Source organism: Nannospalax galili, unplaced genomic scaffold, assembly GCF_000622305.1.
Source record: "Nannospalax galili isolate Female #2095 unplaced genomic scaffold, S.galili_v1.0 scaffold481, whole genome shotgun sequence".
Taxonomy (NCBI): Eukaryota; Metazoa; Chordata; class Mammalia; order Rodentia; family Spalacidae; genus Nannospalax; species Nannospalax galili.
Window position 1 is genome coordinate 1,665,945 of NW_008345609.1, and position 18,848 is coordinate 1,684,792.

At 38.5% G+C, this 18,848-nt stretch overlaps 1 protein-coding gene across 1 annotated transcript in view; it reads right to left on the bottom strand.

Annotated features, from left to right (window-relative positions):
- Positions 1-12,437: 12,437 nt before the first annotated feature.
- Positions 12,438-18,848, bottom strand: part of Ccdc34 (coiled-coil domain containing 34) — a 38,585-nt gene continuing 32,174 nt past the window's right edge. Inside the window, exons 4-6 of the mRNA XM_008841719.3 lie at positions 16,952-17,110; positions 16,283-16,424; positions 12,438-12,989 (exon numbers count right to left, since the gene is read on the bottom strand). Of these exons, the coding sequence (XP_008839941.1) occupies positions 12,778-12,989; positions 16,283-16,424; positions 16,952-17,110 (513 nt within the window). The 3' untranslated portion in view covers positions 12,438-12,777. The remainder of the gene's footprint in view (positions 12,990-16,282; positions 16,425-16,951; positions 17,111-18,848) is intronic.

Here is an 18,848-nt window from a genome sequence, read left to right on the forward strand (position 1 = left end):
TGCATGTGCAAACATCTTAGTGTCAATTGCATTGAAAATGAATTTTTCGGTATGAAACTGTGTATTTTAATAATGAAATTGAGTTCTTTTTTAAGAGTTAAAACCTCATTTAATTTCATGTCTTATAGGGTTTATACTGAGTACAATATTGTATAACTGTAATAATTCAATTGTAAACCTAAAAATTAGAGCTAATTTTGAAAAGGACGCATCTTAGCTCAGAAAAGTGTTGTTGAATATGTCAATGCTGTTGTAATGAAATGCGTCTTCTAAAAAATTTTTATTATTTTTATTTGATGTGTAAGAGTGTACTGCCTGCATGTGTGAAAGTGCATGCACCCATGTCATGCACTGTGTACAAAGGTCAGAGGAGGATGCCAGATCCCCTGGAACTGGAATTACGGATTGTTGTTAGCCGCCATGTGGGTGCTGGGAATCAAACCTGAGTCCTCTAAAAGAGCAGCCAGTGCATGTCTTCAGCCCCAAGATAAAATTCCTTAAACAATTATTTTCTTTTTCCAAATTTAGACTACACATGACTCCATGCTAGCCTTTTTAAAAAAGCAGATTCCTGGGTGTTAGCACCATTAGATTAGAGCATAAGCTTAAAGATGGGGTTCAAGCACCACATTTTAAAGCAACACCATTCACAATTCTGATGTAGGTGTTTGCAACAACATGTATTTAGAATCACCAATTTATACTAATATATTAATTTAAAAATAATGTGGAATTTAGTTGATATAATACAAAACTTGTGTTTTCAAGCTACTGTCTACTAACCCTAATTATAAGAATTATATCACAAAGTAAAACTAAACACTTAAAAAGTTGTTCAACTCTATTATGCTGAGAAATTAGGTACATTATAAAGTGGCATTCTCTGGTTTGGTGAGTCACTAATGCAAATATTTATTGCATACATATTACATTTGTTCTGAACTGAACATGAAAACAATAGACACAAAGATAGATCCTGTTCAGCGGGGCTTTAGATTCTATTTGGGGAGGCAAAACATAACCACAGAGAAGTAAAGTCATGTTACTTAGAGTGAATAATAAAGAGAAATTTGACAGGTGACTGATGTGGAACAGAAGAAAAGGGGGCTCAGAGACGGAGGAGAGACAGACGTGTGTCTGAGTGATTATAGTCATGGGCTGTCAGAAACACACGATGACTCAGCTATAATTAAACCCAGATGCCTATATAAAATCAGCACTTGATATAAAAGGGAAAAACTCTATTTTCAGTTTTGAAGCTCAAGCTATCCATTCTTATAACATTAAAAATGGAAGAAAATAGAAGCAAACCTTAGCCATAGTAAATAGTTATCAGAAAATGACTAAACTTGAGAAAAGACAAACAAAAAGAATCTAACACTGAGGTACACTGTTAAGAAAAGTGATAAGCAAGATTATTAATTAACTTGTCTTATACTGGAAAAGTGCAGGAATTGAAGGGAGATAAATATGCTGAACCCTGTAGCATAGAACAGGAAAGCTGGGGGCAGGAATGGCACAGTAACCAAGCATGCAAAGGTAGGAGCGTCAGGCAGTGCTGGAAACTGCGGCTAAAAGAACTCTAAACCCTGGAAAAATGGTGTTTGCTCAATGTATCAGCATTGCTGTGGCCATTGTTATGCAATGGAATACTACTCAGCAATAAAAAGGTTGAAATTCTGTCACGTTACAATGTGGATGAACCTTGAAAAGACTATGATAAGTGAAAGATGCTGGAGACCAGAGGTTGCATATTGCCTGATTCTATTTGCATGAAATACCCAGAAGCCTAGGCAGAAATCAGATTGGTGGCTAGGGAGTCCAGGCAATTAGAGCTTGGAGAGAATGGAAAGTATTGTTAGTGTGAAACTTTATTTTGGGGAGATGAGAAGTTTGGAAGTAGATGAAGGGATTGTTTGTACAACTTTACAAGTATTGGAGGCCTCATCAAGTGTTGCCCTGTAAGGTTGGTGCTGCCCGCTGTGTGTGTGTGTGTGTGTGTGTGTGTGTGTGTGTGTGTGTGTGCGCGCTCGTGTGTGTGTGTTGGTACAGGCACATGAATGTGCAGGTCAGAGGACAATCTTGGGTTGTTGGTCCTAGACACCTTCTACCCTTTTGAAACAGGTTTCTTGTGTACCCGTGTAAACACCCTGCTAGCTAGCCTGTGAGGTTCTAGGAATTTTCCTGTGTCTGCCTCCATCTCGCTGCAGGAGAGCTGGGATTACTGGTATGCACCACCCTGTTCAGCTTTACATAGGTTCACATGGTTAAGTGTTTTACCCACTGAGCCATCTCTTCAGCTCCTAAACAAGCTCTTATTGTTCAAGAAAGAATGGGAACTCAAAGTCAGGGCTCTATGTAAAGACTCACTGCTTTAAATACTGTCAGCTAATTCAAAAGATTTAGAATTGTGTCAGAAACTGAAAACATATAGCAGGGCTAAACGCAGTCCATGGTCCCTGATTCTTAAGTTCTGGCATGGCAAATAGTTTTGGTAGTCTATAAGTTCATTTACACCGTTCCATGATTTCACATTTTTAGATATGAATTCAATAAAACTGCAGTTTCTTTTGCCTAAACACACATACACATACATAAGCCACTGTTCAGTTAGTCTGGTTTTCATTTTTGTTTTTGCAAAGGTTTAGGAAATTAAACCCAAGTCCCAGTTACTACTACTGTTGGATCAACCAAACATCTTCTGAATCCCAAGGCAACTTCCCAGAACGTCCATTTTGACTCTCTATAGTCATTGTAAAATCATTTAAATTCTAAGGCAAAGAAGATAAAATCAGAAAAATTGGTACAAAAAATTGCACATTATACACCACAAATGTAGTAATTTTAAAATTATTATTCAATGCTTTGAACTTCCTAAGATTGACAAAAGCCAACTACTTCTGAATCCAGAGTGTTTTCATTACTTTCTGAATTTGAAAAGGAAATAAATGAAGGTGAGTAAATTAAAAGAGTCAAACTCAGCACAGGTGGATGAGACAGCTGTATTTCTGGCTACGGTTATGAAGAAAGCCTTTTCATCAGACATGGCTTGAAACAGAAGAGCGGCCAGCAGGCTAGCAGGCCTCAGTAACTTGGTTAGTCCTCAGAAAGAAATTTTCAAAAGACAGAGTGTCAACAAAGCTACCAACTATTTGGGTTTAGGCTATGGTTTAGGTTTAGGCTATGGCTGAAGGGCTTAGATCTCCCTGAGCACCTCGGCTTTAGATTCCTCTTTGGTAGATGCTACTCCAGGGGTTGTATCAGAGAGGCCTTGGTGTCACAGCCTCTCCTGCAGTGCCACTCACAGAGCCACCCCTGGTCTCCTGTGACTATGGTTTTGTCTTGCCTTATGAGCCAAGTTCTTTGTAGCTCAGCCTGGCTTTGGACTCACAATGCTCTCTATCTTCCACCTCCTTTGGTCTGGGTATTATAGGCCTATATATCACCAGGCCAGGCTACTTCCCTGCTTCTTGGAACATTCCGTTCTCTGGTTTTATGACACTGTGCTGGTTGTCCTGCTGCAGAGATTCTTTTTTTTTTTTTTTTAAATAGAGAAAAGGTCTTCTTGTAGCCCCAGCTGGCCTGGAACTCACTGTATAGACCACCCTGGACTTGAATTCACAGAGATCTGCCTGCCTCTGCCTTCCGAGTGCTTCCCAAGTGCTGGGACTAAAGGCGTGGGCCACCACACCCAGTGGAGAGATTCTGTCTTCTTAAATGACTTCATTTCTTATTTCCTGAAGGCCAATCTCATGATGAGTCTCTGACTTTTCCTCACATACATTTTCCCTTGGAAGCTTCAACTCCATTTTCTTTTTCTTGTTGTTCTTTACATAATGAATGTTAGTCATTTTCAGCCCCATTCCCCTCTCTCATCTTGCTCCCTCTCCTGCTGAAACCCTTCCCAAGTCCTCCGCAATGTTCATGCTTTCTTTTTGTGTGTGACCCACTGAGTTTAATTAGTTTCTTGCCTGAGTGCAGATGAGAAGTTATTTACTAAATCAAGGGCAACATATCAGTGACTACACCACAGTACAAAGTGATAACACCTCCCCCAACAACCCTTGACTGCCAGCAGTCCCTCAGGGTGGCAGTGGGGCCTCGTGGACCCCTCCCCCATCGATGGCGAAACATTAATGTGTCCAAACATGTGAAAGACCTGTGCAGATAACCACATTGGGCACGTTTTCTATTAAGGCCTCCAGCTGTAATACAGTACTGTATTTGTACTCCTATTTAAGGCATGATGGAATAGCTCTCATATTTGAATAGATGGTATCCTCAAATTCAGTGTTAATAAAATGAAGTTGTACTGTGCCTTTGTATAGAAGGATGACCATAGATAACAATAATGTAGATTTCAAAATTTAGGAGGATTTTTACTTTTCTCATCATAAAGACATAATAAATGATTAAGGAAATCGATACACCTATCCTGATTTAAACATGATACAATGAACACATGCAGCAGTATATCACATGGTACCCCAAGATGCGTATGAAGTGGGATTTTGAAGGGGGGGGTTGTTTGAGACAGGATCTCCCAGTAGCTCCTGTTGGCTTGGAACACACTATGTAGTACAAGCTGGCCTCAATCTTACCTGCCTCTGTCTCCCAAGTGCTTGGATTTAAAAGGCCTGTTGCCACCATGCCTGGCTCACCTGTATGAGTTTTGTGTATGAGTTAAAATTTTTAAAAATCAAAGCCACTTCTAATATTGAAGTTTCATGATGCTAGCTTCTGAATTAGTTGGGTTCAGAAGTTGAAAGTGAGGGACAAGAGAAGATAATGGGAATGAAAATTACTAAATTCACTATACAAATGTATGAAACTGTCAGAGAATTTTTTAAAGTGCTCAAAGAAAAAAGAAAAGTCCAAGTATGATTAAAAAAGTAAAGGCAAGAAATGTAAAGAATAGCAAATACGACCTATTTAAAAAGCTAATTCTAGTACAATATAACAAGATTAATGAGTAAAACATCTAAGAAGCTGAAGAGTGAAGAGCTACATATCAGCAGAAAAAGGATGAAAGAAAGCTTCATGAAAGGCCTGCCTGATTTGAGACTTACTAGTTGCTTTCAAAACTTCAAGTTAGTTTAAAAGTCAGCTTTGGAGGCAAGGGTAACAGAAAGAGACAGAACTAAGCAAAAGCATAAAATATAGAAGCAATATGGCTTATAGTAGCAACTTTCAAAAGTTTGGGAGAGATGTAGCAAAACTAATAAGTAAGGATTCCTGAAGAAGAGATACTGTTAGATCAAATGTATTTCATTTTAAGGGCTGAGCCCCTTAGTAAAAGATGACATGTATCAGAATGGGGGAGGGGCTGAGGAAGAAAGGAGTAGTTAAGAGAATGTATTTTCAAGTTGTACAAGCTTTGCAGTATGCTGACACCATTCCCTGAGGAGGAACAGGTTACACATGGCTGTGTACGGCACTCAGTCAGGGATCTGTGTCACACTGGCGAATGTGCAGATACAGAGAGGAAAGAAGAGGTTGAGGGATTTGGAAAAATTGGAAGCAGAGCAGTGTGCAATGGTTAGATTTGTGTTTCTGAGAAGTCACCAGGCTGCAGGGGACACATGCTTAAGGGGATTAGATGAGAAGCACAGTGACAGGAAGCTGGTGTCATAAAGTAAGTGAGAAAGGCCTGGGTAGGGGAGTCAGAGGGAGAAGTCCTCTGTGAAAACACTTGGTCATTTCTGAACTTATCTGCACATTGGAATCATTTGAGAAGCTTCAAAATAACCTTGGGATTTATCTGATCTAGGGTATAGAATCTGGCTTTTGGACTCTTACCTGGACAGTTACAGCGTGGAAGTAATCACTGCTTAAGGGTGTAAAATCAGAAATGTTTCTAACCAATGGAGATAAGAATGTGGGTCAGGGCACCAAGAATGTATGAATCCCAGGTTTCTAGGAAGGAACACCTTGGCAGAGCTGGGCCAGTGACTAAGTGATCAGGACCTCCTAAGGCTCCTGGCCCACAGTAGACACTGTACACATCTGTTGAAAGATTGGCTACATGAACAAGATGAGGCAGAGTACATTTTTGCAAGGGAAGACCAGTATTTTAGCCAGATACACACTGAACTTGAGATAGGAGTTTCTTTCCTAGATCTTGGGCTGATTTTTTTCTAAACCTGCCCTTGTTTCCTGGTACATGTCCTCTGAACCAACCTGCAAGCAGTTCCATGCTGTAAGTCAGTGTCAGATTAATTTAAGATACAGCTTTAATACTGCTTGACTCAAAAAACTAGTCATATTTATTGCTTAGACTGACATTCAAAACTCCTAGCATTCTGTTTTTTTCTTTTTTTCAGGTTTTTTTCACTCGTACCCTATGTAAAGCCAATAAATTTTTGCCTTGTCATAGTTCTCCAAATTGTATTAGGTACCTTAAGGACTCAGCGTCATTAAGCCTATTTTTCAGAAAAGTAAACTGAGGCTTAGAGGGCTTAAGAGACTTGCCCAAGTTCCCCACACTTCTACCAACACAGGTGAGTCTCTGTTGCTGTCCTAAATCTAGCTACCTCCAAGGAGCTGGGCATGACTGTAAGACAACTCTGCAGGCAGCTGTTCCTACATCATGCCCACACTTCTGAAAGTGTCGTGCCACCTACCCTCACTGTCCTTCCTGAAGAAAGTGGTGACGTGCTCCACAAATAAAAGCAGACAGGAGAACCTTAAGGGAGAACAAGGCCTTCAAGATCAGTCCAGTATAGGGTTTTCATTGGGCAGACGAATTGGTGAGCATTTCCTCTATTTTATCAGAGACACCTAAGATTTACATGTGTTGGCATTTTTATCTCAGCCTGCATCTTGGGAGGAAGGCCCTTGGCTGAAAGAACACAAGTTGCAGACAGGTGGTTATTTTGGTAAATCATTAAAATGAAAACATCCCACTCCCACACCCCCTGTGCCACCACCAAGCGACAGTGGCAGCTTCCGTCTCCCTTTGGCCTGCAGGTGGTTCCCAGAGCTATGAGAAGGGTGAGGGAGAAGGGCTCCTTCTTCCAAGTCCAAGTGCAGTTCTGTGAGTAGGGGGATGGGAACATGGAGATGAAAAGAGGCACAGGGTTTCCAGGGAAGAGGAGGGGATGTTCCCTGCTGACTTCTCTACATTATGCATGGCTTTCTCCTGATTAGATGGTTATTATTTTCCCCCTCAATTTTAAGAGGAAAAGCACAATTCCACTACTCATTCTGAAATTTGTTTTCTCCCAGGTACACTGCCATCATTAATAGTAATAGGTAAATATTCACTGTAAAGTAACTTTGTAGTTTTTTTTTCCTCAAGCAAGCATATGAATTTAATTTAGGATATTAATAGTACAGTAAGCACACAATATTTGCTCTGTTTCTTTTTTTGGATTAAGGAAAAAATATTTTTAGTCACAAAATGTGGTGTGCTAGGGTAGTTGCTCTGTACCTGGTTATTCTCCTGGGCTGCCAGGATCATAATAAGCAAGTCCACAGAAGTGCAAGCTTTGAACTGCCAGTCACGGCACTAGTAATTTATTACTTTTTTAGATGAATCACCCTGTCCATATCACTTCAGACTTTTGAGGCCATGGATGGTGTATTTTTGCCATCAAAAGTCAAAGTATATTTTTCTATGAAATTCTAAAGGCTTTCTTTGCGAATGACTAAGAATTTAAAAATTGCTTCTAACTTTGTAGCAACGTATGTATACAAGTTGTCTTAAAGTCCCTTTGATGATCAAAAGCTGACCTATCACCTACCACGGTCTTTGAACCAAAGAAAGTTTGTGCGTGGTACCCTCAGTGTTCTAAACTCATTCCTTTACTCCTCAGCCTGCAAAATGATTACATTCTAAGTTTTGCTTATTTGTAGGTCTCCAGTCTACACCTCAGCTGAATCACTTCTTCCTGAGGGCTTATCCTGACCCCAAAGGCTAAAACTACAAATGCCCCCATAGCTTGAACTTTAGGTAAGTACTGCTTTAACTCTCACCACTGCCAGAATGTAAGCTCTCAGATTGGGTCAGCCTTTTAAATCCAGAATCTAACACAATGCTTAGAATTTGGTAAATGCTAGGCGGCTTCATTCTTTCACCCAAGCCATGAGTATGCTACAGAGACCCCTTCATTGGCCCCTCCTGCAAGCTGCCCTCCTCCACAAGGACACACTCTCCTCTAGTCCTCCCACCACTTCTGTTGCTCCTCCAGTGGCTGTCCTCTGCCTTACCTTATACTTCCCCTGCAATCCATCCTAGCCCATCTTCTTGAAAGTACATGGAGGCACTTGATAAGACATGAATGAATAAAAGAATATCATGCTTCAGGATTTCAATGGGAAATTCTAGTCACCTCTACAGCTTCAATAATTATGTTAGATTAACTAGTAAGGTCTAAGTATCTATCATTAAACTAAATTTCTTACCTGGGCAACTAGCTGTATTTCTACAAGTGCCTTTATGTGGTTATGTTCATAATTAAACTTGGGGTGTCAAGTTAAATAAAGCAGATTATTCATGCACAGATGACTCTGTATGAAAACAAAAGAATTTTTTTTTTTTCGGTCAGAAAAAGAGTCCAAAAGTCTTTTGAAAGGTGAAAAGTGGACAGAGGTGAAATAACTGAGTTAGGAGAGAGCATGGAGGTAATTTTTTCCCCCCTCATCTTTCAGGACATTATGATGGCTGCATTTTTTTCCCTTCTTTTTTAATTGGCTGTGGTTCCTCTGGGCGCCTTTCTATTCTTAATCACATCCAAAGGTTTCTAAATACTGAAATAGATACTTTAAAAAGGGAATGGGGATGTCAGTGGCTCAGTTGGTAATGTGTTTATTGTACAGGCAAAAGGACCTGAGTTTGGATCCCCTGCACCCAGGTAAAGCCAGGCATGGAGGCATAATCCCTGTAGTGTGAGGTGGAAACAGGTGAATCCCAGGTTTCACTAGCCAGGCCAGTTTAAACCAATTGGTAAGCTCCAGGTATAGGGAGAGGCTCTGCCTCAAAAAGTGGAAGACAGCAAAATGCCTCAGAGAGTAAAGGCCTTAGCCACTAAGCCTGGTGACCTGAGTTTGATCCCAGGACCCACACAATCCAAAGAGAGAATAAACTTCCTCAGGATGTCCTCCTACCTCTACACATTCACAATGGTACACACACACACACACACAATTCAAGGAAAAATATAAGGTGGAGAACAATAAACAACCAATATTGAGATTACACACCTGTGCATAATCACACACACACACACACACACACACACACACACACACACAAAAGAAATAAAAATAAAACAAACTGGGCTGGGCGTGGTGGCACATGCCTTTAATCCCAGCATTTGGGAGGCAGACACAGGCAGATCTTTGTGAGTTCGAGGCCAGCCTGGTCTACATAGTGAGCTCCAGGACAGCTGGGGCTATAAGGAGACCCTGTCTCAAAAAAGACAAAAATAAAGAAAATAATAATAATAATAATAATAATAATAATAATAATAATAAACTGAGCCTATGGAACCTGAAAGGACTCTACTCAGCATATGGATACCTGCCCTAGGTACTGAGTGCACAGCTTATGAAGCTAGATGGAAACCCAGGTGGAGACTGTTGGTATAATGAGCTATGACACACAGAAGCATCTTCCCAGGCAGCCAGGCTTCCATCAGCCCAGACACTGGACAGTCTCCTGAGGAAGTGAACAACCTCAGGACAAAAGGCTTTCAAGTGCTGGAGGATCCCCGCCATAACCAGAAAGCCACTGTCAACAAATTTTTCCTCTGCTGACACAACTTCTATCCAGCTTTAGGATCCTTAGATACTACTTTACATCCATAAAGTAAGCCTAAGATATAACATGAATGAAAAATAAAAGTGCCTGGGATTTAAAATATGGTACCATTAAAAATTATTCAAGAGTTAGAATGTCCAATCTCACAGAAAGACATCTCCCTAAGCACACCAGGGTAGAGGACGGGGGAGTAAAGTAGGAAGGAAACACTACTTTTAAGAAGATAATTAGGGGCTGGAGAGTTGGCTCAGTAGTTAAGAGCACTGACTGCTTACAGAGGGCCCAGGTTAAAATCCCAGCTATTTTGACTTTTAAATTATTTAATTACTTTGATAACTTAAATGGAGAATAAAAATAAAGCTAGCTTCTCACCTTGAAATGTGCCCCTTCCTTTCTGCATTTCCTTCCTCTGCTAAAATTATTAACCCCTCAGTTCTACCTTTGATGGAGCTTTCTCAAATTTCTTCTCTCCAGCTCTTCATTACCAATGCTGGCTGTGGTCTCTACCCTTCCATGCCATACTGCTTTCTAAAGCTTTTGTGTCTGCAACCTCTGACAAGTGTTTTCCCAGTGTAGCCTCCTGTCTCCTCTTCTTAGATGCTTGGGGTTGGTAGGTAGGAACCTTCCAGCTAGCCTGCTCCAATTGCTCCTTCCAATGTCATCCTCCTCCTTCAAAACTGCCAGCTGTGTGAAGGTTACTTCACATCACTGTACTAACCACCTCTTACCCTGCTTCACTAAATTTCTAATACCTTGCTCACCATCTTTCTCTCTACTATAACTAGGCATATTCTTGGCAACTTCAATACACATTTTAAAAAATTCGCATACTCTGGCTTCTAGGACTCATTTCCTCAACACCACCAATGTATTCTATCTGGGCCACCCACTACTATGGGTCCTGTCATCACCACCTCCTACCACAAGCTCCTACCTCTCTATCTTCACGTCTTCAAGTGTCACCATCCAACTTTGCAGCATCTCTGTGAACAGGCTTCTCAAGGCCTCACTGTACATTCTTTGTGAACCTGCACGTTTCACTCCCTGAGTAACTGCTCTGCTCCCTTTCTTGTATCTAACTTATCTGTCCAATCCTAATTAAACCTTCCTTTGGCTCTTAAACCCAAGTAGCTAAAATTTTCTCCAGAAATGGAGAAAACTATGACAGAACACTGCTAACCAGTAGTTTGTTTCCTCCTTTTTCTTTTCCTCCAAATTTTAAATTTTGTATTGGCCATGGTGATTGAACACAGTGCCTTGCAAATACCCTTCAAAGATTCTACTAGTATTTTCTTTTTTTTAAAAGTATTTTATTTATTATTTTCATTTTATGTGTATGAGAATATTACCTGCATGTGTGTAAGTACACAACACACAATGCCCATGGAGGAGAGAAGAGGGCATCGAATCCCCTGGAAGTGGAGTTAAGGACTGTTGTTAGCTATCATGTGGGTGTGGGGAATTGAACCCAGGTCTTCTGCAAGAATAGCCAGTGCTCTTAACCAATGAGCTATGTCTCTAGTCCCTACTAGTATTTTCTTACCAGATACTACTACCAGTCACCAGAAGCTTGATATTATGAATCTATTAAAAACACAGAATACATTCCAAATAGAAAACATTTATTTATTTTATTTATTATTTTATTTATTTACTTATTGAGATAGGGTCTCCCTGTAGCCCCAGGTGGCCTGGAATTCTCTATGTAGACCAGGCTGGCCTCAATCTCACAGAGTTCCCCATCTCTGCTTCTTGAGTGCTGGGATTAAAGGCATGCACCAACACCCTTGGTGAAATCACTTTTAAATTAGTAAATCTTCATTTCTTGATCATCTCCTAAGAAAGATACAGATTTCTAAAAATAGGATATAGAATTTAAAATTTTAGGCCAGGTGTGGAGGCAGAGGAAGGTGTATCTCTGTGAGTTCAAGGCCAGCCTGGTCTACATAGTGAATTCTAGGTCAGTGGGGACTACATAGAGACCTTGTCTGAAAACAAAAAACAAAACACAATACAACAAAACAAATCTAAGAGAGAAAAGGCACAGCAGTTAAGAGCATTGACTGCTCTTGCAGAGTACCCAGGTTCAATTCCCAGCACCCACATGATGACTAACAACTACCTATAACTCCAGTTCCAGGGGAATTTGACGCCTTTTCCTGACCTCCACAGGCACTGTACAACACAGGAGGACTTACATAAGCACGCAGGCAGTACATTCATACAAATAAAATGCCTGTGGAGGCCAGAAGAGGGCATCAGATTCCCCTGGAACTGGAGTCATAGATGATGTGTGAGATGACTCAGCTGGTAAAAACACTCGCTGTACAAGCCTGACAACCTGAGTTCAATTCCTAGATCCCACATGGTGGAAGGAGAGATGTGACTCCCACAAGGTGTCTTCTGATCTCCTATTTGTGCTGTAGCACATGTAAGTGCTCTCTCTCTCTCTCTCTCTCTTTCTCTCTCTCTCTCTCTCACACACACACACACACATACACACACACACACACACACACACACACACACTCACACTAAATAAATGTAAAAACAAGAAGAAAAAAATTTAAATATCTTCATGGCAAACTGTACTAAAAAACATTAACAAAGACAAGTTTATTACTCTTGGGTTTCTAACCCATTTAGGTAAGTATGCAATTCAGAAGTAGTTATTTGAACAAATTCATCTTATTATGTTCATAAACCTAAACAAAGCAAATAATATAGAGTACAAAAGAACATAAGAAAAATTGTTGGTTTATTGATATTATAACTAGTTTTGATAAAAACTAAATTACAAACACAATCATTAGCTCAATCTTGAACAGTTTATAAAACTAAAATGCAGAAATTATCTTAAACTCTTAAGGATTTCATACAAAAACTCAAAAATTTGGTATTTCAATAATCACATCAAATGTTGACTTACTGATTGAGAAGTGTAAAAAAAAAAAAAATCTGAGATTAAACTTAGCGGATTCCAGGTTAAGAAAGTATGCTGTTTTCTACATATACTATCTCTGTATTCTGCACAGAGTTCCAAGGCAAAGATTGCCTCTGGCTTTATGAACTGCCAGAGATGGTGTGTGTGGCTGACTTATTACAGGTTTTTTGCTCTTCCTTCCTGATAAGTTCTTTGCTTCTTTGGAAGGGGGCATATGAATTGGCTTCCATGGAATTGGATTACAGAAGGCTGGTTCTGGATAGGAATTCCCACTGTAAAAACCTGTAACCATTAAAAAAATCAGAATAAACAAGAGAAAAAATTCTTAGATCAAAAAATAATCAATTATTTTTAATTTCTCGAAAAATGTTAAAATGTCAACAGGGCAAACACCATTAATCAGATCAACTTACTGAAATCTTTAAGTATTTTCAAAGAAATAACATTGTCCAAATACAGTAAGCATTGCTAACAAACACTAAAAGATAAAACAATTTTGAGAATTCTAGTAATACTGTTATATAAAATAAAATGCCCACAAAAGTTTTACTATGCAAGTTATTATGGAACTCAGACAAAACCTTTATGATCTTCACTCAGAAATGACTAATTGTATATTAATTTCCCCTTATCTGATACTAAAGTTTATTTTTAAAAAAACTTTATACAAAGTCAAGATTCTTGTGTAGAAGCACTGAAATTCTGAATTACTGTCAGATCAGTAAGATTTTACAATATCACAGCAATTCTCATCACTTATTAGTCGTCTTCTACCAATGTATATGAAGTGTTTAAAGAACTGTGATTTCTGACAACTAGTAACTGTGGAGGAAGAACATTTTATAAATGGGCTCTAAGTCCTTTACTCACTGTACAGACAAATTTATTTCACAAATAAATGAGCATTAAAAAAAAATGAAGACTTAAAACACAGCATTTTTCAGAAAAATAGGCTGCTTCTAAGAATTATTTAAATCCAAAAAATTTAATAATCCATTACTTTAGTACTTAACTTCTAATCAATACACCTATTCTCAAAGTTTTAGTTTTGCTAACTGATCATTAGGTTAAAGTAACTGCTTATTACCATTTTTGTAAACAAGAAATAAAAATATAGAAATTTAAAAAAAAAAAAAAAGAACATGCCATGCCAGTGCTCAGTAGCCATAATGGATGACCCTGTGACAAGTAAGAGAGGCCTAATCCTGCCAGCAGGAATGTGTCTTTCAGACACTCCCAGTCTACTTTGACTACAAAGATATGTCAACACACACTTCACCAAGATGGTCAAAACAAAGTCTGGAGTATGTTCTAGTGTGTGAAAAAAACAGAATGGGAGTATTTTTAATAATATATCACTTAAACGAGTGAAGGCAGCTGTCAGCAAGCTAGAGTTTCCAACACAAAGCACAAAGAAAAACATGCATTGCCATTTATAATCAAACCAAGCCTAAGGCCAACTGGGTATGTTTGGTCATAGACTATCTAGTATTCCACCCTTTAAAAGGAATGTGCTTACACTGGAGGCTCTGCCTTAGAGAATGTTAGAAGGGTAAACCAAAATGACCTCCATAAACATATCCTAATTAAGGTTTTATCACACAATAAATGTAAAAAAATTTTTTGGAGTCCTGGGGACTGAGCTCAGAATCTGGCACATGCTAATCTATGTTCTACCACTGAGCTACACTGTCAACCATGAGAATTTTGTTTGCTTATATTAGAAATCATTGCTTTAGCATGTAATTTTGCAGCCTCTTTAATGAACGGCACTGGGAAAACTGGAATTCTACATATAGAAGAATAAAATTAGACCCCTATTTGTCACCTTTAACAAAAATAAATTCAAAATGCATAATAGAGCTTAATAGAAACTTTGAACTGCTAGAAGTAGAACGAGTGAAAGAAATCAAAATATAGACATACGCAGCTCTTTCTGAAAAGACTCCAAAAGCACGGGTAACATGAAATTAAGACGCTTTCCATGGCCCAGGAAACAATCACCAGAGTGAAGAGACAGCCTACCGATAGAGAAAAAAATCTATGGCAACAGAGGATTAATAATCTAGAAACCAAAGAACTGCAAAAATGAAACAAAGAAGAAATCATCCAATCAAAAACTGGGCCAAAGAACTGAACAAGCATTTCTCAAAACAAATATAAATGGCCAATAAATACTTGAAAAAGCTGCAGGGCTATGGTGCAGCATGCTTTCAATCCCAGCATTCCTGAGGCAAAAGCCAGCAAATCTCTGTGAGTTTGAGGCCAGTCTGGTCTATCCAGCAAGTTCCAGACTAGCCAAGGCTACAAATTGAGACCTGTCTCCAAACAAAACAAAGTTAAGAAAAAGAAGTGTTCAACATCCTCAGCCTTAAGGCAAATACAAACTCAAACAACTTTGAGATTCAATCTTACCTTATGTCAGAAAGGCTGTCATCAAGGGGAAAAAATGCCAGCAAGAATGTGGAACAAGTACACTGCTGGTGGTAAGCAAACTGGTGCAGCCACTATGGAAGTCAGCTTGGCGGTTTCTCAAAAAGCTAAAAATAGAACTATCTACTACACTTGGGTCTATACCCAAAGGACATCAGTCAACAGACCATAGAGATACTTGTACATCCATGCTGACTGCTGCACTATTCACAACAGCTGGAACCAGCCGAGATGTTAATGAAAAGATGAATGGAGAATAAAAATATGGTTCATATGCACAGTGGAATTTTTATTCCTGCATAAAGTTATAAGAAACCATATTTTCAGGAAAATGGATAGAACCAGAAATACAAGCTAGACTAAGAAAGTCAAATACCATGTTACCTCTTGTATGTGGAACCTAGATTTAAAATTAAATAGATGGTATGTATGTCTCTATATATGTATATGTTTGTATGTATAGCTCATGAAACTTACAAAAGGGATCATGAGAGGGAAGGAATAGATTTTAAGGAGTGGGGTGAAGAGATGACATGGGACACAAAAGCAGAAGAGGGAAATGGGGTGGGGGGGGAAGGAACCAGTCAGAGGGAAGACAGTACCACGGGGGATTAAAAGGGAGAAAGACAAATTAGAACAAGATATAACAACTTGTATGTATGAAAATGGCATAATGAACCCATTACCCTACATGCTAACTTAAAAAAAAAAATTTAAGTTTCAAGATGGGTGTGTTCGCTCATGCCAGTAATCACAGTACTCATACTGAGGCAGAAGGATTATGAATTCGAGTTTAGCCTAGGCAACATAAGAACCAAAAATAAAGGAATAAGTAAATAAAGCCAAAAATAAATGAATAAATAAATAAAATTTAAGTTTATAGTTTCACAACTATTGCCTTTAAAAACAGATGTATTTTATATGTGAAATGCATAAATGCATGGAGAATAAATTTATAAATCTTCCTTAGCAATGCAGCATATTAAAATTTTCTAGAGAAAATTAATTTGAAAAAAAATAATTTTTACACATTCCTATCAAAAGAAAAAATATCTAGATCTAAATCTAGTTCTAGAAAAATAGATAAGTATTACCTGCTTCTGCAAACCACACCTATGTAGCCATATAACAGGAAGACTAACCTGTGAGCCTCCCATTGGCATAACCATAGCTCTTCACAGCTGGACGAGGTTTATGTTTTGCCTTTTCCAACCATTCCTTAAACTTTTTTTCTGCTATTTCCTTTTTCTCCTGTAATTCTGCTTGCCGTTGCTTTTCTTTTTCCTAAAAATGACAAGACCAAAGAATTTTCTGGGATATTCTGCAACTAAACATTGCCATCAAACCTCACTACATTTGTTCATGTCTGTTTTCCCCCATTTGATTCCTGCCCCAATGACATACTGGCTGTAATATTGAATTATATTTCTGCAATTAGAGAGTACAAGTAAACATGATCAAGGATGTGATATCCAAATGTCTACCACTGAGCAACAGTAAAATATAGAATCTACAAAGATAACCTTCTGTTTTAAAATGACAACAATACAATGTCTACATGAAATCACTGAAAATATATACAAGCATTAAAACAAAAATTTTGAACCTGACAAAAATAACAGGCTTATTTATAATTCTCAAACAAAGAAAAACACAAATACATACTCACTTTGAAGCTTAAATGCAAAATAACAGAAATAAGGAAAGTTCTGTGTATTTTATACTAAAATAGTACCAACTGTCTGAGTATATGTCAATGTTATACATTAACACCAAGGTATGTATTCTGACTGGTCACATCAGTAAAATACCTTCTCTCTTTTCTTCTTCTCACAATCTTCAGCATTTTTTTTCTTTAACCATTCTTGATATTTTTCTTTTGCTTTTTCTTGCAAGTATTCTTTCTCCAGTTTCTTTGCTGCTTTTTCCTCCATTTCTTTATTAATTTTTTGTTCCCTTTCTTTCCTTTCCTTAAATAAAAATGGAGGAATTTTAATTGAAGTATCTGTAATTATCCTTATAGAAAGAAGGCTTGCAAAAGAAAAGAAAAAGAAAGAAGGCTTGTGACATAAAATCATTTTTTGAACTTCAATAATTTCTTAAATTAGTGGTACCAGGGGGCTGGAGAGATGGCTCAACGGTTAAGAACACTGGCTGTTCTTGCAGAAGACCTGGGTTCTAATCCCAGCACCCACATGGCAGCTAACAACTGTCAGTAACTCCAGTCCCACGGGATCCAACAGCTTCTTCTGACCTCCACAGGCATTGCACGACATGGGTACACTTACCTACATGCAGGCAATACACACATACACATAAAATAAAAATAAGTAAAATGTTTACAAAAAATTAGTGGTACCATAGTAGCTGGCACAAAAATATTTGACATACCTATCATTACCTGTTTGATGTTAGTCCACTGACTGGGATATACATTTCATTAGGGCAGTGATAAAGACCCTGCTCATCAAAGCATACTCAGTACTAGAAACTGTGCTGAGTAAACAGTAGGTGCTCAAGAAAGACTTGATGAACTGATACATAAAGACTATAATCTGAGACCGGGTGTGGTGTTGCATACCTGTAGTTCCAGCACTTGGAAGGCAGAGGTAGGTGGAGTTCTGTGAGTTCAAGGCCAGCGTGGTCTACATAATTAGTTCCAGGCCAGCTGAAGCTATAGGGAGACCCTGTTTCAAAAAGAATCCTCCCCCGCCAAAGACTATAATCTGACAAAAAAGCAAAACAAAAACAAGCATGGTGGCATACACCTTTAGTCCCAGCACTCAGCATGCTAAGGCATGCGTATCTCTATGAGATCAAGACCAGTCTGGCTTACAGAGTAAGTTCGAGGGAAACCTTGTCTCAAAAAACAAAACCAAACTAACTCACTAAAGGTTATAATTTGTTGAGTTCTCCTGAATCTTAGTATGGTTTAATGGATATTCCTTACACTCTAAACATGAATCACAGATGAACACATTTGCTAGAAAGTTTGCAAACACAAATACTTGGATAAATCATCACCATCAATAGTTATAGAGGACAAATGCACAATAGGCAAATATTTGTCCCCAGAATTCTTACACAGATCCAAGGTTAGTAGCTTTGCACAGTGGCTCACACCTGTGATCCCAGAATGTAGGAAGCTTACGTAGGAGGATTGCTACGAATTTGATGCCAGCCTGGGCTACATAGTAAGTTTTAGCATATCCTGGGCTACAGAGTGAGATGGGGAGAGAAGGAGTGAGGAGGGGAGGAAAGAAAAGGTTGGCAAATAAAGGTATGAAGGTCAAATCTGGTCCACTAGCCTCTAATATTTTGTTTACATATTTATTGTTTATGTTGCTTCTGTCTTATAATAGCAAAGTTGACAGATTGCAACAGAGACTGTATGGACATAAAGACCTAAAATATCTACTATTTGGACATCTATAAAAATAAATTATGGACCTTTGACACAAAATATAAATCAGTATTTCTTCTTTCTTATTAAAATTATAAACCTCCAGCTTCAGCTAAGTTATAAATAAACTATGACACAGCTAGTTCTTTATATATATGTGCTCTCAATATTAATTCTCATAACCACAACATGAAATAGCTATTATTATCCTGCTTTACAAAGAAAGAACGAACACACAGGATTAGTAATCTGCGTAAGGTTACATAGTGAGTATCAGATCACTAAGTTGATACAGTTATAAAGTA